Source organism: Chiloscyllium punctatum, chromosome 25 (assembly GCF_047496795.1).
Source record: "Chiloscyllium punctatum isolate Juve2018m chromosome 25, sChiPun1.3, whole genome shotgun sequence".
NCBI classification, from domain to species: Eukaryota; Metazoa; Chordata; class Chondrichthyes; order Orectolobiformes; family Hemiscylliidae; genus Chiloscyllium; species Chiloscyllium punctatum.
This window is the reverse complement of record NC_092763.1, coordinates 27,131,544-27,154,744: the sequence shown is the minus strand read 5'-3', so window position 1 is coordinate 27,154,744 and position 23,201 is coordinate 27,131,544. Positions and strand designations below refer to the sequence as shown.

Here is a 23,201-nt window from a genome sequence, read left to right as displayed (position 1 = left end):
AATATGAAGCAGGAAATAAACAAAACATTGATTAGGAAAGCAAAGAAATGAACTCGAAAATAAATTATCAAGGAACCCAAGAAGGAGTAATAAAGTATTCTACAGTCACATAAATAACACATGAAAAGAACTAAATTAGCATTAGGGTCACTTAAGAAGAAACATGATACCATTGCAGGAACTGACAGCAAAAATGGATGAACTATAGATCCACAATTTTGCCTCAGGATTTACCTGGGAGATTTATGGCGAGGACCTGCTGTTTGGCAAAAAAAATTTTCAACAAAAGAATAAATGTGTTTAAGATAGAATTGGAGAAGCTAAGTTCTAATTGAACACAATAAAATCCTGGATAGATTGTCTGTCTATATTAAAATTACAGTGATTGAGCTCGGTTGGATACCTGATTACAGTGTGGTGTAGAGTTATGCTAATAATGTGGTTTTAATCCCTGTAACCACTGTGGTAAATCCCAAAGATCTGTTTCCTCACCTTGCCCCATAACTGATGTGGAGTGATGCCCCTTAAACTGTCCAACTGCTTGCCTCCATCTAATGGGCAGAGATAATGATGGATCATTGCTGATTACTTCGAACATACAGCACGGAACAGGCCCCTCAGCCCACGATGTTGTGCTGAACATTGATCCTCATGTAAGATAAACCTAATGTATGAACCCTCAAATTTCTGTGACCATATGCATGTCCAGCAGTCTCTTAAATATCCCCAGTGACCTCGCTTTCACAGCTGCTGCTGGCAATGCATTCCATGCTCTCACAACTCTGTGTAAAGAACCTGCCTCTGACATCCCCTCTATACTTTCCGCCAAACAGCTTAAAACTATGATCACTCATGTTAACAATTTCTGCCCTGGGAAAAAGTCTCTAGCTATCAACTCTATCTATGCCTCTCATTATCTTGTACACCTCAATTGGGTCCCCTCTCTTCCTTATTTTTTCCAATGAGAAAAGTCCGAACTCAGTCAACCTCTCTTCGTACGATAAGCCCTCCATTCCAGGCAACATCCTGGTAAACCTCCTCTGAACCCTCTCCAAAGCATCCACATCTTTCCTATAATAGGGCGACCAGAACTGGACACAGTATTCCAAGTGCGCTCTAACCAAAGTTTTATAGAGCTGCAACAAGATCTCATGGCTCTTAAACTCAATCCCCCTGTTAATGAAAGCCAAAACACCAAATGCTTTCTTAACAACCCCGTCCACTTGGGTGGCCATTTTAAGGGATCTATGTACCTGCACACCAAGATCCCTCTGTTCCTCCCCAGCGCCAAGAATCCTGTCTTTAATCCTGTACTCAAATTTCAGGTTCGACCTTCCAAAATGCATCACTTCGCATTTATCCAGGTTGAACTCCATCTGCCACCTCTCAGCCCATCTCTGCATCCTGTCAATATCACACTGCAGCCTACAACAGTCCTCTATACTGTCAACGACACCTCCAACCTTTGTGTTGTCTGCAAACTTGCTAACCCATCCTTCAATCTCCTCATCCAAGTCATTAATAAAAATTACAAAGAGTAGAGGCCCAAGAACAGAGCCCTGTGGAACACCACTCACCACTGACTTCCAGGCAGAATACTTTCCTTCCAATACCACTTGCTGTCTTCTGTCGTCCAGCCAACTCTGTATCCAGACAGCTAAGTTCCCCTGTATCCCATTCCTCCTGACCTTCTGAACGAGCCTCCCAAGGGGGACCTTATCAAATGCCTTGCTGAAGTCCATTTACACCACATCCACTGCTCGACCCTCATCAACTTGTCTAGTAACATCCTCAAAGAACTAAATAAGATTTGTGACCTGCCCCTCACAAAGCTGTGCTGACTGCATTTAATCAAGCCATTCTCTTCCAGATGGTCATAATTCCTATCCCTCAGAATTCTTTCTAACACCTTGCAGACGAAAGACATTAGACTGACTGGTCTGTAATTGCCAGGGAATTCCCTACTTCCTTTTTTGAAGAGAGGAATTACATTTGCCTCCCTCCAGTCCTCAGGTTCGACTCCGGTGGAGAGCGAGGATGCAAAGATCTTCACAAGTGGCGAAGCAATCACATTTCTCATTTCCCAAAGCAGCCGAGGACAAATCTGGCCTGACCCTGGCGACTTGTTTGACAAAATTTTCAGCACATCAGCTTCCTTAATATCTATCCGTTCCAGCATGCTTACCTGCTCCTCAATGGTTTCATTCACTACAAGGTCCTTTTCGTTAGTAAAAACAGAAGCAAAAAACTTATTTAGGGCTTCCCCTACCTTCTCAGACTCTATACACAAGTTCCCTATGCTATCCCTGATCAGCCCTATTCTTTCTTTGATCATTCTCTTATTCCTCACATACGTGCAAAATGCCTTTGGATTCTCCCTCATCCTTCCTGCCAAGCCTTTTTCGTACCCCCTCCTGGCTCTCCTCAGACCATTTTTGAGCTCCTTCCTCGCCTGCCTGTAATCCTCTAGAACTGAGCAAGACCCTAGCTTCCTCCACCTTATGTAAGCTGTCTTCTTTCTTTTGATGAGAAGCTTCTCTGCTGTCGTCATCCAAGGTTCCTTTATCTTACCCCTTCTTGCCTGTCTCAGAGGAAAACGTTTGTGCATCACTCGCAACAACTGTTCCTTAAATAGTCTCCACATGTCTATAGAGCCCTTTCCATGGAACAATTGCTCCCAGTCCATGCTTCCCAACTCACGTCTGATAGCATCGTAGTTTCCTTTTCCCCAATTAAATATCCTCCCATTGTGCCTGTTTCTCTCCTCCATAGCTATGTAGAATGTGAGGCAGTTGTGGTCACTATCACCAAAATGCTCTCCCACCACAAGATCTGACACCTGCCCCGGCTCATTGCCAAGCACCAAATCCAAAATGGCCTCTCACCTCATCGGCCTGTCAACGTACTGAGTTAGGAAACTCTCTTGAACACACCTTACAAAAACAACTCCTTCCATAATATCTGCTTGAAGGAGGTTCCAATCAATATTGGGAAAGTTAAAGTCACCCATTACAACAACATTCACACTTTTCCAAAATCTGCCGAACTATGCTTTCTTCAATCTCCCTGCTGCTATTGGGGGGCCTGTAGTAAACCCCTAATGAGGGTGACTGCTCCCTTACTGTTCCTAATTTCCACCCATACTGACTCAGTAGACAGACCCTCCTCAACAATGATAATTTCTGTAGCTCTGATACCCTCTCTGATTAGCAGTGCTACACCCCCTCCTCTTTTTACCCCCTCCCTATTCTTTTTAAATGTTCTAAACCCTGGAGCATCCAGCAACCATTCCTGCCCCAGAGAAACCCACGTCTCTGTTATGGCCACAACATCACAGCACCAGGTACTGATCCATGCTCTAAGCTCGTCACTTTTATTACTGATACTCCTTGCATTAAAGCAAGCACACGTTAATGGATCACTTGGTTCTTTCCCAGGAAATTCCTTCCCACTGGCTGCGCTGCCTCTTGCTATTGCCTCATGTCCATCAACTCTCACCACTGGTATATCGCTCAGGTTCCCACCCCCCTGCCATACTAGTTTAAACCCTCCTGAACCACTCGAGCAAACCTTCCACCCAGGACATTGGTCCCCTTCCAGTTCAGGGGCAACCCGTCCTTCATGTACAGGTCCCACCTTCCCCAGAAGGCATCCCAATTATCTACATATCTGAAGCCCTCCCTCCTACACCAGCTACCCAGCCATATGTTAAGCTGCGCCCGCTCCCTGTTCCTCGCCTCGCTATCACGTGTCAAGAGAAAGTAGAGATGGTCTTACATTTTTATTAAAAAATTTCAAAAAATGAACAGTGCCCGAGATTGTCATACTACTAACGTGATTCCCATGTTTGAAAAGGGAGACAGAATTTAGTCGAGGGAATTATCAAGTTGTTGACTTAGCATCTGGTGATAAGAATAATCATGAAATTCTCATTCAATGATTTAGTGAAGGAGTGCTGCACTGGTCAGATGGCCAGACTGAGAGGGTGCTGCACTGTCACAGGGTCAGTCTGAGAGGGCGCTGCACTGTCACAGGGTCAGTACTGTAGGAGTGCCACACTGGTCGAGGATCAGTACTGAAGGGATAATAAATTTTTAGAGGGTCAGTACTGAGGGAGTGCTGTACTGTTAGACAATCAGTACTGAGGAAGTGCTGCACTGTCAGACAATCAGTATTGAGGGAGTGTTGTCCTGTCAGAGGGCCGGTACTGAGGGAATGCTGCACTATCAGAGTCAGTACTGAGAGAGTGCTATACTGTTGGACAGTCAGTACTGAGGGAATGCTGTGCTGTTGGAGGGTCAGTACTGACGGAGTGCTGCACTGTCAAGAATCAGTACCGAGGGTGTGCTGCAATGTCTTATGGTCAGTACTGAGAGAATGCTGCACTATCGAAGGATCAATACTGAGGGAGTGCCACACTGTCAAAGGGTCAGTATTCAGGGAGTACTGAACAATCGGAGGATGAGTACTAAGGGAGTGCTGCACTGTCAGAAGTTCAGTGCTGAGGGAATGTCATACTGTCAGAAGGTTGGTACTGAGGCAGTGCCGCACTGTTAGGAGGTCAAGACTGAGGGAGTATCGCACTGTCAGAGGGTCAGTACTAAGGTAGTAGCACACTATTGGAGGGTCAGTACCCGAGGACGTGCTGCACTGTCAGAGGGTCTCTACTGAGGGAGTGCTGCACTGTCAGAGGATCAATACTGAAGAAGTGGTCAACTGAATAGGATCAGTACTGAGGGAGTAACACACTGTCAAAGGGCCAGTACTGAGGGAATGCTGCGCTATCGGAGGGTCAATACTGACGCAGTGCTGCATTGTCAGACATTCAGTACTGAGGGAGTGCTGCGCTGTTGGAAGGTCATTGCTGAGGGAGTGCACACTCTCAGAGGGTCAGTGCTGAGGGAGTGCTGCCATGTCGGAGTGTCAGTACTGAGGGAGTGCAGCATTGTTAGAGGGTGGGTACTGTGGGACTGATGCACTGTTGGAGGGTCCATACCGAGGGATTGCTGCACTGTCAGTACATCAGCAATGAGGGAGTGCTGCATTGTCAGAGGGTTAGGACTTCTGGAATGCTGCACTGTTAGAGGGCCAATGATGAGGGAATGCTGCGCTGTCAGACATTCAGGACTGAAGGTGTGTTGCACTGTCAGAGGACAGGTACTGAGGAAATGCTGCTCTATCGGACAGTTAGTACTGAAGAGGTGCTGCACTGTCAGAGAGTCAGTACGAAGGGCATGTTGCACTGTCACATGGCCAGTACTGTGGGAATGCTGGACTATCAGAAGGTCAGTATCAAGGGAGTGCTGCACTGTCATAGCGTCAGTGCTGAGGTAGTTGCACTGTTGGAGGATCAGTACAGAGGGAATGCCACACTCTCAGAGGAAAGTGCTGAGGGAGGATTGCAATGTCAAAGGGTCAGTACTGAGTGAGTGCTGCATTATGGGAGGATCAGTACTGAGGTAGTGACACACTGTCGGAGGGCCAGTACAGAGGGATTGCCGGTACACTGAGGGAGTGCTGCACTGTCAGAAGGTCAGTACTGAGGGAGTGCTGCATTTTATAAGGGTCACAGTGCTGAGGGTGTGCTGCATTGTCAGAGGGTCAGTATCGAAGGAGTGTTGCATTGTCGGAGGATCAGTTCTGAAAGAGTGCTGCACAGTCAGTGAGTTAGTACTAAGGAGATGCTGCACTGTCTGATGGTCAGTACTGAAGGAGTGCCGCACTGTCAAAGAGTCTGTACTGAGGGAGTGCAGCATTGTCAGAGGATGGGTACTGAGGGAGTGTTGCACTGTCAGAGGGTCAGTACTGAGGGAGTGCCGCGCTGTCAGAGGATCAATACTGAGGGAGTGCCGTGCTGTCAGAGAGTCAGTACTGAGGGAGTGCCGCGCTGTCAGAGGGTCAGTACTGAGGGAGTGCCACGCTGTCAGAAGGTCAGTGCTGAGGGAGTGTTGCACCGTCGACAGGTCAATACTGAGGGAATGATGCACTGTCGTGGGGATATGACCAAGGCAGTATTCCCTTTTCAGAGGTCCTGTCTTTTCATCAATCAGTACTGAGGGTGTGCTGTACTGTCGACAAGTCCAGACTGTTGGAGTGCTGCACTGTCTGATGGTCAGTACAGAGGGAGTACTGCACTGTCAGAGGATCAATACAGAGGGAGAGCTGCACTGTCGAAGGGTCAGTACTGAGAGACTGCTGCGCTGTCAGAGGATCAGCGCTGAGGGAGTGCCACACTACCAGAATGTCAGTGCTGAGGGAGTAGCGTGCTGTCAGAGGCTCAGTACTGGGGAAGTGCTGCACTATCAGAGGGTCAGTACTGACAGTGTGCTGTGTTGTGGGAGCATCAGTTCAGAATGTGCAGCACTGTCTGAGAGTCAGGACTGCGAGTGTTGCTCTTGTTGGAGGGTCAGCACTGACAGAGTGCCACACTGTGAGAGGGTCAGTACTGAGGGAATGTTGCGCTGTCAGAGGATCAGCGCTGACAGGGTGCCACACTGTCAGAGGGTCAGTGCTGAGGGAGTGTTGCACCGTTGACAGGTCAGTACTGAGGGAATGCTGCACTGTCATGGGGATATGACCAAGGCAGTATTCCCTTTTCAGAGGTCCTGTCTTTTCATCAATCAGTAAGCTTCATTCCCACCCTGTCCTACATTCTGAAGACTTCATGGTACTATTAAGAGCTGAGGAGTTCCTAGTTCAAGTTTCTGTATTTGTCTTTGTGTTATCTTGCATCATAACCCTACAAACTCAGTGGATGTAGTTCTTTATTAAGGACCATTAGAAGTTAAGATGTTGCGTATGGTTCTTGGTCACAAAACAAACTTCTGGCATCCAGTCTAGATAAATGTGATGTGATGCACTTGGGCAGGACAATCAAGTCAAGGGAATATATGATGAATGGTAGGATCCCGGGATGCACACAGGATCAGAGGGGCCTTGGTTTGCATGTACGCTGTTAATGGGTTAGTACTGAGAGAGTGCTGCACTGTTGGATAGTCAGTACTGACGGAGTGCTGCACTGTCGGAGGCTCAGTTCAGAATATGCTGCACTGTCTGAGGATCAGGACTGAGACAGTGCCACACTGTTAGAGGGTCAACACTGAGAGAGTGTCGCACTGTCAGAGGATCAGGACTGAGAGAGTGCTGCGCTGTCAGAGGGTCAGTACTGAGGGAGTGTTGCGCTGTCAGAGGGTCAACGCTGAGGGAGTGTTACACTGTCAAATGGTCAGTGCTGAGGGAGTGCCACATTGTCAGAGAGTCAGTACTGACGGAGTGCTGCACTGTCGGAGGCTCAGTTCAGAATATGCTGCACCGTCTGAGGATCAGGACTGAGAGAGTGCCACACTGTTAGAGGGTCAACACTGAGAGTGTCGCACTGTCAGAGGATCAGTACTGATGGAGTGCTGCGCTGTCAGAGGGTCAGTACTAAGGGAGTGTTGCGCTGTCAGAGGGTCAATGCTGAGGGAGTGTTACACTGTCAAATGGTCAGTGCTGAGGGAGTGCCACATTGTCAGAGAGTCAGTACTGAGGGAGTAGCGTGCTGTCAGAGGGTCAGTACTGAGGGAGTGCCACACTGTCAGAGGGTCAGTACTGAGGGAGTAGCGTGCTGTCAGATGGTCAGTACTGGGGAAGTGCTGCACTGTCAGAGGGTCAGTACTGACAGTGTGCAGTGCTGTGGGTGCGTCAGTTCAGAATGTGCAGCACTGTCTGAGGGTCAGGACTGCGAGTGTTGCTTTTGTTGGAGAGTCAGCACTGACAGAGTGCCGCACTGTGAGAGGGTCAGTACTGAGGCAGTGCTTCGCTGTCAGAGGGTCAGTACTGAGGGAGTGCTGCACTGTCAGAGGGTCAGTACTGAGGGAGTAGCGTGCTGTCAGAGGGTCAGTATTGAGGGAGTGCTGCGCTGTCATAGGGTCAATGCTGAGGGAGTGCTGCACTGAGGGGTTTTCAGGACTGAGTAACAGCTACACTTAAGATAACAGGATGCATGGTTAAGAAGGCATAATGTAGATTCCCCATAGCGGAAACAGGCCCTTTGGCCCAATAAGTCCACACCGATTCTCCAAAGAGTACTGAGGCAGTACTGCACTGTCTGAGGGTCAGGACTGTGAGTGTTCTGCTCTGTCAGAGTGTCAGCCCTGAGAGAGAGTGCTGCCCTGTCAGAGTGTCAGCCCTGAGAGAGAGTGCTGCACGGTCTAAGGGTCAGCACTGAGACAGAGTGCCACACTGTCATAGGGTCAGTGCTGAGGGAGTGCCACAATGTCAAAGAGTCAGTACTGAGGGTGCGCTGCACCATCGACAGGTCCATACTGTGGGAGTGCTGCACTGTCTGACGGTCAGTACAGAGGGAGTCCTGCACTATCAGATGATCAGTACAGAGGGTGAGCTGCGCTGTTGAAGGGTCAGTACTGAGGGAATGCTGCGCTGTCAGAGGATCAGCGCTGAGGGAGTGCCACACTGCCAGAATGTCAGTGCTGAGGGAGTAGCGTGCTGTCAGGGGGTCAGTACTGGGGAAGTGCTGCACTGTCAGAGGGACAATACTGACAGTGTACTGTGTTGTTCAGAATGTGCAGCACTGTCTGAGGGTCAGGACTGCGAGTGTTGCTCTTGGCGGAGGGTCAGCACTGTGAAAGGGTCAGTACTAAGGGAATGCTGTGCTGTCAGAGGATCAGTACTGAGGGAGTGCTGCACTGTCAGAGGGTCAGTGCTGAGGGAGTGCCGCACTGTCATAGAGTCAGTACTGAGGGAGTACGTGCTGTCAGAGGGTCAGTACTAGGGAAGTGCTGCACTGTCAGAGGGTCAGTACTGAGGGAGTACCATGCTGTCAGAGGGTCAGGACTGCGAGTGTTGCTCTTGTCGGAGGGTCAGCACTAACAGAGTGCCGCACTGTGAGAGGGTCAGTACTGAGGGAGTGCTACGCTGTCAGAGGGTCAGTACTGACGGAGCGCTGCGCTGTCAGAGGATCGGCGCTGAGAGGGTACCACATTGTTGGAGGGTCAGTACTGAGGGAGTGCCGCACTGTCAGAGAGACAGTACTGACAGTGTACTGTGTTGTGGGAGCATCAGTTCAGAATGTGCAGCACTGTCTGAGGGTCAGTGCTGATACTGTACCACACTATCAGAGGGTCAGGACTGAAGGAGTGCTGCACTGTCAGAAGGTCAATGCTGAGGGAGTGCTGCACTGAGGGGTTTTCAGGACTGAGTAACTGCCACACTTAAGGTAACAGGATGCATAGTTAAGAAGGCATAATGTAGATTCTCTACAGTATGGAAATAGGCCCTTTGGCTCAATAAGTCTATACCGATGCTCCGAAGAGTACTGAGGCAGTACTGCACTGTCTGAGGGTCAGGACTGTGAGAGTGCTGCTCTGTCAGAGGGTCAGCCCTAAAAGAGAGTGCTGCACTATCTGAGGGTTAGCACTGAGAGAGTGTGCTGCAATGTCTGAGGGTCAGGACTGCGAGAGGGCTGCTCTGTCAGAGGGTCAGCACTGAGAGAGAGTGCCGCACTGTCAGAGCATCAGTGCTGAGGGACTGTTGCACTGTCAGAGGGTGAGTACTGAGGGAATGCTGCACTGTCAGAGCATCAATACTGAGGGAGTACTGCGCAATCAGACTGTCAGTACTGAGAGAGTGCCGCACTGTCAGACGGTCAGTGCTGCGAGAGTGCCACATTGTCAAAAGGGCAATGCTGAGGTGGTATCATACTATCAGAGGGTCAGTACTGAGGGAGTGCTGCACTATCAGAGGGTCAGTACTGAGGGAGTACTGCGCAATCAGACTGTCAGTACTGAGGGAGTGCTGCACTATCAGAGGGTCAGTATTGAGGGAGTGCTGCACTATCAGAGGGTCAATGCTGAGAAAATGCCACACTGTCAGAGTGTCAATGCTGAGGGAGTGCTGCACTGTCAGAGTGTCAATGCTGAGGGAGTGCCACACTGAGGGTTTTCAGGACCAAGTGACTGCCACACTTATGGTAACAGGATGCATGGTTAAGAAGGCATATTATAGATTCCTTACAGTATGGAAACAGGCCCTTTGGCCCAACAAGTTCACACCAATGGTCCGAAGAATAACCCACCAAGATCTATCCACCTGCCCTATTACTCTACATTTCCCCTGAATGATGCACCTAGCCGACACATCCCTGAACACTATGGGTAATTTAGCATGGCCAATTCACCTGACCTGTACAATGTTGGATTGTGGGAAGAAACCCACACAGACACGGGGAGAATGTGCAAACTCCACACAGTTGCCCGAGACGGGAATCGAACCTGGGTCCCTGGCACTGTGAGGCAGCACTGCTAACCACTGAGCCTATGGTATACTTGTATTTATTAGCCAATACATTGATTTTAAGAACAAGGAGATAATGCTGGAATTATATAAAATGTTGGACAAGCGATGACTAGAGAACTGTATGCAGTTCTGGAATTCACAATATATGAGGCATGTGACTGTCCTGGAGATTTTCCAGGATGTTGCTGGGACTAGAGAATTCAGGTGTGGAGAGAGATTGGATAGACTGGGATCGTTTTCCTCCGAGCAGAGGAGATTATGAGGGAACTTGATTGAGATATGTAATAAAATTATGAGAGCCAGAGAAAGGAATAAACATTTCTCCTTGGTGGAGGGATTCGATGAGCAGCAATATAGATTAGGGCAGGAGGTTTAGGGGAGGTCTGAGGAAAAATGTTTTCACTCAGAGGGTGGTGGGAACTGGAGTTTGTTGCCTGTAAAGGTGGTAAAGACAGAAACCCTCATAACTTTTATGAAGTATTTAGGTGCACACTTGCAATGCCACGGCATACAAAGCTATTATCTAAATGCTCGGGATTAGAATAGTTTAGGATGTTGTTTATTACCTGCACAGATGTGATAGGCTGAAGGACCTTTCCTGTGCGCTGTAGATCTCTATGATTCTACCACTGTAAAGAAGCTTCAGAGGCCCAATTCATCACTACTTTTGTCATTTTTCACCCCTACTGCCAGAAAATCCTTTGTTTCAGAAGATCAACCTTTAACAGTTCTTAATTTCGAAGTGTTTCCTGGTACAATATCTGCCCTGAAAATGGACGATCCCTTACTACGCACGGGTAATAGTAGCAGTTGTTCATCGTCCAGTTAGAAACACAAGGAGGACATTAATCTGAACATACAATTGAATCATGGGCCTCATTAGTCAAGCTGAGGCTTTATATCAGACCTTTGTGTCTATGTACAATGGCTCAATCACTGTCAAAATATTGAACTCCTAACCTTTGTGGCACTGGACTGGAGATAAGCTCCTGGTTGTGAGAGAGGTGTGTTGGGGAATTAACAGTTCAAGGGAGGGGAGGGGATTATGATTGTTGTTGAGTGCAGGGTGAGGTTGTAGGAGAGAGAAGGGAGGGGGATTGAGAGTGCTGTTGAGTTGGAGGTTAAGGGTGTAGGGAGGTAGGTAAACAGTCCTCATGGTTCTATTTTCACAAATGTAACCTTTTTATTGCTGCTGGAATTTGCTGCATTCAGAGCCACATAAATGCAGCAAAGAGTTCACCAACAGGCCTTAAGCCTGACTCTTGCATACACAAGGGGACTTTAGAGAATCTTCAGAAGTAGATCCAGCAACTTTGGCAATACTTTATATTCTGCTGCAAGCTGGAGCGAGAGCATTCCATTGGTCAATCAGTGATTGATCCCACAACCAACTCAGTTCAAAAATAGCAAATTCAGTCACTGGAATAGTTGCTCATTTTCATGCATTATCAGGCATGGCAAGGTAATTAAAGAGTCAGGGACAGGTAAAACTTTGGATATTAGACACTCTATAACTGACATTCCCTGGAGCCTAATGCCATCCTTGTAGCAAAGTGTATTCTCTGTGGAATTAATTGTGTTGATGAGAGAAGGATGGCGAGTTGCCCATTGAATGTTGGGGGGAATGGGGTTGCAAGTGGTGTATCACTGATGAGTAAAAAAAAGGGGTAATCATAGTTGATGCAGCACTGATCAAGGCAGCACAGGGTTAATCAACAACTGTCAGCTTAGGGTTAATCAGGGTCTGTCAGCAGGAGGTGAATCAGGGACTGTCAGCACGGGGTTAATCAAGGTCTATCAGCAGGAGGTGAATCAGGGACCGTCAGCACAGGGTTAATCAGGGACAGTCAGGGTGGAGTTAATTTGGACTGTCAGTACAAGGTTAGTCAGGACATGCATCATGGGGTTAATCAATGCAGGCAGTAGGGGGTTAATCAGGGACTGTCAGCACTGGATCAGGGATAGACAACATGGAGCTAATCAGGGTCAGGCATCACAAGGTTAATCAGGGACCATCTGCATTGGGTTAATCAGGGTCAAGCAGTAGGGGTTAATCAGGGACCGTCTGCATAGGGTTAATCAGGGTCAGGCCATATTGGGTAGTCTGTCCTTGATTCCACACTCTCTGCCCTCTCCCCAAGTCGATGAACTTTCTGATTTTGTCCCTTCTGTAGGAAGCCAGTGCTCCAGGTGCAGAACCCTGCTTCACCACCATCACTATGAACAACCTGGCACAGTGGCAGGAGCCAGAGGGGGAGTTGCCTGACGACTGTCTAGAGGGTAAGGATTGCCGCTCATTCTTCTGCTGTATCGAGGATTGCCAGACTGGCACTTGGCGCCGGGGCCGCATCCGCATCCACATCTCCAGGCTGGATGCCTACTCCCGGGTCTTCTTCCCCACAGCCTTTCTACTCTTCAATCTCATTTACTGGATCTCATACCTCTACCTGTGACTCATTCATTTGCTGTAAATGAATCCAACAATAAAGGATCTTCCCCTGAAGGTTTGACTCCAGTGTTTTTTTTTAACAGTTCCTCCCTCAGAAAGTTGGGGAAGTGAATGAAGGAGAGGAGAATAAATTAATAGGCTGTTAGCATAGGTGAAGGCCAATGGAATGTAGTCCAGTATGGACACAAGCAATCACCAGTTGGGCTGAATAGCATATTTCTGTTCTTATGTTTTCTGGAATTAGAATTAGAATTAAGTTTTATTGTCACATGTACTCAAGGGGAAGAGGAGTACAGCGAAAAGTGCAAACCTCACCATTCCCAGCACCATCCTTAGCACAAAGGTACCTAAGTACAAAACCTTAGGCACACAAATAGAAAATTAAGAAACAAGTTAAAAAGTTCAACATTGCAGTCCTCCTTAGTGTAAAGTAGAAATATAAAGAAATAAAGTTAACCGTTAAACATTACAGTCCTTCTTAAGCCATGGGGCTGCAGATGCTCAATGTTGTTCTCTCCCCATGAGGGCTTGCTCTCCCCTGCACTGGAGATAATCACTTGTAAACCCTCCCAATGCCCTCCTCCTCCCTACTGATGATGGTCAGTGAGTGGTAAAGGGTTACACCACATTATCATCTCATATTGTTCTGTGCTTTACCAGATACCCCATTCAAGGGCAGCTCCCAGGTGGGGATCACTGGCTGATAATCAGCAAATCTTGATCTATTTCCCCTACCACTGAACATCCCAGTGATACTGAGGCCAATTCAGAGCAGCAAAGCCAGTGTCACCCTCAGATCAAGGTGACTCGATGTCAGATAGACCTTTGCTTTCTGATCGACAGTGTGGTGTGAATTCCCTGTGATCTTACAGGTTTTCATTCAAAACCACAACAGCCTAAAGTTCAGCTCATAGAATCAATGGTTGGAAGGGGAGGTGGCAGAGAGGAGTGGGGGTGGGGGGGAGAGGCCATGATCTGAAGTGATTCAACATGCCCATTATTTTACTCTGTTCTGGTGTAGATAAGGACAGAGAAATAATAATGTCCAGAGTGGAGATTAGGTAATAGTGACATCTGAGTAGGATTGTACCCACTGAAGTTTAGAAAATTACAAGGTGTCATGACTGAAACATATAAGACCCTGAGAGGCCTTGATTGGATGGATGTGGAGATGATGTTTCTTCCTATGGAAGAATCTAGAACTAGGGGGTCACTAATTAAAAATTAGGGATTACCCATTTAAAACAGAGATGGAGTCATAGAGTCGCATAGCACAGAAACAGACCCTTTGGTCCAACCAGACCATGCTGACCATGTTCCACTCCTATGACTCCAACCCCAACCTCGTCATCAAACCAGCAGACAAGGGAAGTGCAGTGGTAGTTTGGTGCACCAACCTCTACACCGCTGATGCCAGGTGCCAACTTACAGACACCTCCCCCCTACTGCCCCCTCAAACATGACCTGACCTTCCATCAGCAAACCATCATCTCCCAGACCATCCACAACCTTGTCACCTCAAAAGATCTCCCATTCACAGCCTCCATTCTCATAGTCCTGGAACCTCACATGGCCCAGTTCAAACTCCTACCCAAATTCCACAAACCTGACTGCCCCAGTCAACATATTGCCTCCACTTGCTCCTGCCCCACCAAATGTATCTCCTCATATCTCAACACTGTTCTGTCCCCCTTGGTGTAGGAACATTTGGGACTTGAATCACACCCTCCACCTCCTCCATGACGTTTGTTTCCCTGCAAATGTCCATCCACCATGGTGAAGGCCTCCAAGTCTTCCATTTCTTCCTCTCTCACCGGACCCAACCAGTAAACCTCCACCGACACAGTCATTTGATTAGCGGAACTGGTCTTCACCCTCAACAACTTCTCCTTCAAATCCTCCCACTTCCTTCAGACCAAAGAGGGTGCCCGCATGGGTCCCAACTATACCTGCCTCTTCAGAAGATACGTGGAACAGTCCATTCTTCCACAGTTACCCTGGCACCATCCCCCACCCTTTCCTCTGCCGCATTGATGACTATATTGGCACCATTTTGTGCTCCCACAAGGAGATTGAATAGTTCATCAACTTCGCTAACACTGTTCACCTGGACCATCTTGGACAGATCCCTCCCCTTCCTGGACCTCTCCATCTCCATTTCTGGTGACCGACTCAACACAGACATCTATTTCAAACCCATTGAATCGCACAGCTAACTGGACTGCACCTCTTCCCACTCCCCCTCCTGTGATCCTTTACTCCCAATTCCTCTGCTTCTGCTGTATCTGTTCTCAGGAGGAGCAATTCCATTCCAGGACATCCCAGATGGCCTTCTATTTCAAGGACCGCAATTTCCCCTTGTGATCAACAATGCCCCCCCTTCCTCCCCCTCCCCCCACGCATCTCCTCCACTTCCCACACCTCTGCCCTTGAATCCCACCCATCCAACCATAACAAGGATAATACTCCCTAGTCCTCACCTTGCATCCCACCAATCTTCGGATACAATGAATCATCCTCTGCCATTTCACCACCTACAGTCAGACCCTACCACCAGAAATATATTTCCTTCTCCACCCCTATCTGTGTTTTGAAGAGACCATTCCCTCCATGACTCTCTCTTTAGGTTCACACCCCTCACCAACCCACCTTCCACACTCAGCACCTTCCGTTGCCACCACAAGACATGTAAAACCTGCACCCGCGCTCCCATCTCACCTCTGTCCAAGGCCCCAAAGGATCTTTTCACGTCCTGCAGATCCAAATACCTCATCTATGGTGTCCATTGCTCTCGATGTGGTCTCCTCTATGTTGGGGAGACAAGACGCCAACTTGCAGAATATTTCGAGGAACATTTCCAAGCCACACTCACCAAACAACTCCACCGTATGTGGCCGGCCACTTCAACTCCCCCTGTCACTCCCTCACAGACATGCAAGTCCAGGCCCTCCTCCCCCGCCAAATCCAAGCCACCAGCCAACTGGGACCCTTCCGTCTTGGGACCCTTCAACCACACGACATCAACATTGACTTCACCAATTTCCTCATCTCCCCTCCCCCCACCTCATCCCAGATCCAACCCTCCAACTCGCCACTGCCTTCTTGAGCTGTCCTAGCTGTCCATCTTCCTTCCCACCTATCCACCCCACTCTCCATCAATCACAGTCACCCCCCACTGAATCTACATATCACCTTCCCAGCTACCTTTCCCCCACTCCACCCTCCTATTTATCTCTCAACTCCCTTTCCACACCCCCGCCCCACTCCCCACATTCCTGATGAAGGGCTATACCTAAGACATCGACTCTCCTGCTCCTCGGATGACCTGCTGTGTTTTTCCAGACCCACACTTCTTGACCATAATCCCAAACTAAATCAGTCCCACCTGCCTGCACTTGGCCCATATCCCAAACCTGTCTTATTCAGGTACGCCTTTTAAATGTTGTAACTGTACCTGCACACAACGACTTCCTCTGGAATTTCATTCCACACACGAAGCATACTCTGTGTAAAAGAATCGCCCTCGTGTCTTTTTTTAAATCTTTCTCCTCTCATCTTTAAAATATGCCCCCAGTCTTGAAATCCCTTACCCTAAGTGAAAGAAGCTGCCATTCACCTTCATGATTTTATAAGATTACCTCTCAACCTCGTACACTCCAGTGCCTCTCCTTATAAAACAAACCCTCCATTCCTGGAAATAGCCTGGTAACTTTCTTCTGAACCCTCTCCAGCTTAATAATATCATTCCTATAACAGGACACAGTTTTTGAGGTATTTCTTTTTTCTCTGTTAGCAGGTTGTGAGTCTTTGGAGTTGTCTTCCTTCAATAATGGTGGAATATTCTTAAGGCAGAGGTGAATGGATTCTTCATAAAAAAGGGGGTGAAAGATTCCTGGGGAGAAGGTGGGAAAGTGGATTTGAGGTTACAGTCTGATCAGCCATGTTCTTATGGAATGGTGAAGCAGCCTCGAGCGGTTGAATAGTGTAATCCTGCTCCAGCGTCTGGAGTCTGCATTGAGGAATAGCTCAAGATCCGGAATATAGCCCAAGGAGTAACAGCATCCAGACTGGAGTCTTCAGAATAACATAATATGGAATGAGACTGTGGAATAGGAGAAAGCCAGGGTGGAGAATGAGGAACAAGGCAACACTTGCCATGAGTGCTGGGATTTTTGAATATGAATCTTGCGATTTCTCTGATTAACTGGTTACCTGATTTACCCAGCTCTGACTAAGTCTCACTAACTCCATGTGGACTTTCAGACATTAACACTGTACCCGATTATCCCAGAATTTCAATATGAAGAATCAGTATGGGTAGAGATTGAATTGGATTGAGTTTATTGTCACGTGTACCAAGGCACAGTGAAAAGCTTTGTCTTGCGAGGAATACAGGCAGATCACAGAGTTAAGTAGCATAGATAAGTAAAGAATAGGTAACAGCAGCAAAAATAAATGCTGTTAAGTTTAAAGAGTGTAGAATGATTGTAGGAAATAGGAAACTTAAATGTGTACACAGGAGGTTGCAAGGAGTCAACTATATCCAGCGCCATTTTGCAGAGAGGTGTCAATTATGGATGTGGCATATAAATCTTCGAATAATAACAACCCAGCAGGACATGGTATGCAGGAAGATCTATTAGGGGTTTATACAGAAGACGCTGCAATTATCAAAGACATTATAAGCTATAAACAAATTGGCTGAATGAGATTGGCAAAGGCAGCTTGCAAGGTTTAGGAGGTAAAAACAATGACTGCAGATGCTGAAAACCAAATACTGGATTAGTGGTGCTGGAAGAGCACAGCAGTTCAGGCAGCATCCAACAAGCAGCGAAATCGACGTTTCGGACAAAAGCCCTTCATCAGGAGGTTTAGGAGGTGTCTACATACAATTTATTCAAGCAAATTACGTTCTAGCGTCAACCAGAGAGCAGGCTTGGTAAAGTGTACAGGACCAGGACTAATCAGTAAAGGAAATTCCAATTGACAGTAACCATAACAAGGGGACAACACACATAACTTCCCTCATTTGTCCTTGAGTGGGCCAACTAATTTTCTAGTTACAATTTGCGGGAGACTAAGTTCAAGACTCGCATTTTAAACTTAATTAATAACAATTACAAACAGTATGACGTCAAATTGGATGAACTGGGAAATTCAGTGTTACATCAGCAGAAATGAAAATGCCAGATATTTTATGAGATATTCCATAACACTTAGCAAAGAAAGAATTGGAAAGGAAAGACTCAAGGAGAAGAGTGCATCATCCTTGACTAACTAAGCAAGTTTAAGACTGCATCCATTTGAAAAAAAAAGCACACATTTCTGTGAAGGTTACTGGGAGGTCAGAAATTGAACAAAATTTTAAAATGAGCAAAGAGTGATGAAAAAAACAACCAAGGAGAGACGGAGTAGGGTTTGAAAGAAAGCTAGCTAGACAAATAAAAATGAAGGTAGAGTTACAGTAATTAATTTTTAACACGTGGTCAGGGTCAGTGTTGTAGATAATACACGAGGGAATTAACAATCGAAAATAAGAAAACAGTGGAAGCATTGAACTAAATTTTACATCTGTCTTCCCTGTAGAAGACACAAGAAATATTCCATACATTGTTGTAAATAGAGAGGTGAAAAGGAAAGTTGACCAAGAGAAGGATACTGAGAACATGGATGGCGCAGTGGCACAGTGGTTAGCACTGCTGCCTCACAGCGCCAGAGACCAGGGTTCAATTCCTGCCTCAGGCAACTGGCTGTGTGGAGTTTGCACATTCTCCCCGTGTCTGCGTGGGTTTCCTCCGGGTGCTCCGGTTTCCTCCTGCAGTCCAAAGATGTGCAGGTCAGGTGAATTGGCCATGCTAAATTGCCCGTAAATGTAGGGGAATGGGTCTGGGTGGGTTTGGACTTGTTGGGCGGAGGACCTGTTTCCACACTGTAAATAATCTAATCAAAAACAAAACATCGTTAGAACTAAACCTGCAAATGCCTGAGCCTTGAACAAAGAACCAAGAAAATTACAGCACAGGAACAGGCCCTTCGGCCCTCCAAGCCAGTGCTGATCCATATCCTCTATCTAAACCTGTCACTTATTTTCTAAGGATCTGCATCGCTTTGTTGTCGACCCATTCAGGTGCTTGCCCAGATACATCTTAAGTTGCGCTATCATGCCCACCACTACCACCTCCACTGGCAATGCATTCCAGGCACCCATGACCCTCTGTGTAAAGAACTTTCCATGTGTATTTCCCTTAAACTTTTCCCCTCTCACTTTGAACTCATGTCCCCTGCCAAGTGAGTCCCCGACTCTGGGAAAATGCTTCTTGCAATCCACCCTGTCTATACCTCTCATGATTTTATGGACCTCAATCTGGTCCACCTTCAAGCTTCATCTTTCGAATGAAAATAATCCTAATCCATTCAACCTCCATACTAGGCAACACCTTGATGAACCTCTTCTGCACCCTCTCCAAAGCATCCATATCCTTTTGGTAATGTGGTGACCAGAACTGTACACAGTATTCCAAATGTGTCCAAACCAAAATCCTATACAACTGTTACATGACCTGCCAACTCTTATACTCAATATCTTGTCCAATGAAGGAAAGCATGCTGTATGCCTTCTTGACCATTCTATAGACCTGCGTTGCCACCTTCAGGGTACAAATGGATCTGAACTCCCAGATCTCTCTATGCAACAAACTTCTCCAGGAGTTTTCCTTTTACAGTATAGTTCGCTCTTGAATTGGATCTTCCAAAATGTTTCATCTCACATTTGCTCAGGTTGAACTCCATCTGCCATTTCTCTGTCCAACTCTCCATTCTATCTATATTCTGCTGCATTCTCTGACAGTCCCTTTCACTATCTGCTACTCCACCAATCTTAGTGTCATCTGCAAAGTTGCTAATCCGACCACCTATACCTTCCTCCAGATCATTTATGTACAAACAACAGTGGTCCCAGCATGGATCCCTGTGGAACACCACTGGTCACAGGTCTCCATTTTAAGAAACTCCCTTCCACTACTACTCTCTGTCTCCTGCTGCCCAGCCAGTTCTCTACCCATCTAGCTGGTACACCCTAGACACCATGCAACTTCACTTTCTCCATCAGCCAACTATGGGGAACTCCATCAAATGCCTTACTGAAGTCCAAGTATATGACATCTTCCCTCATCAATCAACTTTGTCACTTCCTCAAAGAATTCTATTAAGTTGGTAAGACATCACCTTCCCATGTTGCCTATCACTGATAAGCTCATTTTCTTCCAAATGGGAATAGGTCCTATCCCTCAGTATCTTTTCCAGCAGCCTCCACTGACGTCAGGCTCACCAGTTTATAATTACCTGGATTATCCTTGCTACCCTTCTTAAATAATGAGACAGCACTAGTAATTCTCCAGTCCTTTGTGACCTCACCTGCTGCAAAGATATCTGTTAAGGCCCCAGCTATTTCCTCTCCAACTTCCCTCAGTAACCTGGGATAGATCCCATCCAGATCTGGGAACTTGTCCACTTTAATGTCTTTTAGAATACCAAACACTTCCTCCCTCCTTATGCTGACTTGACCGAGAATAATTAAGCTTAACCTTAACATCCATCATGTCCCTTTCCTCCATTAATAGCGGCACAAAGTACTCACTAAGAATCTCACCCATTTTCTCTGACTCCACGCTTATCTTTCCTCCTTTGTCCTTGAGTGGGCCAACCCTTTCCCTAGTTACCCTCTTGCTCCTTATATATGAATAAAAGGCTTTAGGAATTTCCTTAAACCTATTTACAAAAAACATTTCATGACCCTTTTTAACCCTCTTAATCAGGTCCTACATTCCTGATTTTCTTCCAAAGTTTCGTGTGTCTTCAGTCACCTAGACTTTATAGACAATAGACAATAGACAATAGATTTATGTGTGCTTCCTTCTTCCTCTTAGCTCATCTCACAATTTCACCTGTCATCCATGGTTCCCTAATCTTGCCATTTCTCTCCATCATTTTCATAGGGACATGTCTATCCTGCACTCTCATCAAACGTTCTTTAAAAGCCTCCCAGATATCAAATATAGATTTACCCTCAAACAGCTGCTCCCAATCTACATTCCCCAGCTCCTGCCAAATTTTGCTATAGTTGGCCTTCCCCCAATTTAGCGCTCTTCCTTTAGGACCACTCTCATCTTTGTTCCATGAGTATTCCAAAACTGCCGGAATTGTGATCACTATTCCTAAAGTAATCCCCTATTGAAACTTCAACCACCTGGCTGGGCTCATTCCCCAACACCAGGTCCAGTAAGGCCCCTTCCTGAGTTTGACTATTTACATACTGCTCTAGAAAACCCTTCTCGATGCCCCTTACAAATTCTGCTCCATCTAGACCTCTAACACACAGTGAATCCCAGTCAATGTTGGGAAAATTAAAATCTCCTGTCACCACTGCCCTGTTGCTCTGACAGCTTTCTATAATCTGTATATGTATTTGTACCTCTATCTCACATACACTGTTGGGAGGCCTGTAGTACAATTTCAACATAGTTATCGTGGCATTGTGGCTCAGTGGTTAGCATAGTGCCAGGGACCCGTGTTCGATTCCAGCCTCAGGCAACTGTCTGTGTGGAGTTTGCACGTTCTCCCGGTGTCTGTGTGGGTTTCCTCCCGGTGCTCCGGTTTCCTCCCACAGTCCAAAGACGTGCAGGTCAGGTGAATTGGTCATGCTAAATTGCCCCTAGAGTTAGGTGCATTAGTTAGGGGGGATGGGTCTGGATGGGTTACTCTTCAGAGGGTTGGTGTAGACTAGTTGGGCCGAAGGGGCTGTTTCCACATTGTAGGGAATCTAATCTACCGCATCGTTCCTATTTCTGAGCTCTGCCCATATTGCCTCACAGCTCGAGTCCTCCATAGTGCCCTCCTTCAGCACAGCTGTGATATCCTCTCTGACCAGTAATGTAACTCCTCCACTCCTTTTATCTCCCCCCTCTCCTGATGGCATACATTTCAATTATTGCGGCATGTGGGCATCACGGGTGTTTAGGTCAGCCTATTTGAGAAAGGATCTAAAAGCATTTAAAGAAGATCATAGAAACCTTGGAGAAGGATTTGGAAGCTAGACCACTTGGGGAAATAAATCGTGATATCTTGAAAAGTGTCCATATTACAGAGAAGGTGGTGCTGGGTGCCTTAAAATGCATAAAGGTGAATAAACCTGCAGTACCTGATTTGGTGCATTCCAGAACTCTACGGGAATTTATGGAAGTGATTGCTGGCCCCATGATGAGATATCTGTACAATCAATAGCCACAGGTGAGATGCCGGAAGACTGGTGGGTGGCTAATATGGTGCTATTATTTAAGAAAGGTGGTAAGAAAAAGCCAGGAACTATAGTCTGGAGAAGCTGATATTAGTGGTGGTAATTTGGTGGAAGAGATTCTGAGGGATAGGACTTACACGCATTTGGAAAGGCAAGGATGGATTAGGGACAGTCAACATGGCCTTGTGCATGAGAAATCCTGTCTCACAAACTTGATTGAGTTTTTTGAAGACGTAATAAAGAGGATTGATGAAGGCAGTATGATGGACGTCTGTATGGACTTTACTAAGGTGTTTGACAAGATGCCACATGGTAGATCAGTTAGCAAGATTAGATCACATGGAATTCATGGAGAATTAGCTATTTGGATACAAAATTGACTCGAAGGTAGGAGACAGAGGGTAGTGGTAGAGGGTTATTTTTCGGAATGGAGACCTGTGATCAGCGCGTGCCTCAAAGATGTATGCTGGGTCTATTGTGTTTTGTCATTTATATAAATGATTTAGATGTGAATCTATGTGGAATGTTTGTAAGTTTTCAGGTAACAGCAAACTTTGTGGTGTAGTGACAGTGAAAAAGATTACCTCAGAGTACAGCGGGACCTTGGTCAGATAGACCTTTGGGCTGGGGAGTGGCAGATGAAGTTTAATTTAGGTACATTTGAGGTGTTGCATTTTGCTAAGGCAAATCGGGCTATGGCTTAAACACTCAATAGTAGGATCCTGGGACATGTTGCGGAACAAAGAAGTCATCCAGACCTGGGGACTTGTCCATCTTAATGTCTTTTAGAATACCCAACTCTTCCTCATTCCTTATGCCAACTTGACAGAGAATAATTAAACCCTAACCTTAGCATCCATCATGTCCCACTCCTCCATTAATAGTGACACAAAATACTCATTAAGTACAGGTTCATAGTTCCTTGAAAATGGAGTCACAGGTTGACAGGGTAATGAAGAAGGCTTTTGGTATGTTTGCTTTTATTGGTCAGTACATCGAGTATGGGAGTTAGGATGGCATGTTGTGGCTGTGCAGGACATTGGTTAGGCAAGTTTTGGAATACTGCATTCAGTTCTGGTCACCTGCTGTAGGAAGGATGTTGTGAAACTTGAAAGGATGCAGAAAAGATTGACAAGGATGTTGCCAGGGTTGGATGTGTTTGAG

General features: G+C 46.6%; 1 protein-coding gene across 2 annotated transcripts in view; it reads left to right on the top strand.

Annotated features, from left to right (window-relative positions):
• LOC140495784 (gamma-aminobutyric acid receptor subunit gamma-4-like) overlaps positions 1–12,799 on the top strand; it is a 219,869-nt gene extending 207,070 nt beyond the window's left edge. For both annotated transcript variants that reach the window (XM_072594887.1, XM_072594886.1), the window contains exon 9: positions 12,471–12,799. In XM_072594887.1, the coding sequence (XP_072450988.1) occupies positions 12,471–12,749 (279 nt within the window). In that variant the 3' untranslated portion in view covers positions 12,750–12,799. The remainder of the gene's footprint in view (positions 1–12,470) is intronic.
• Positions 12,800–23,201: the final 10,402 nt, after the last annotated feature.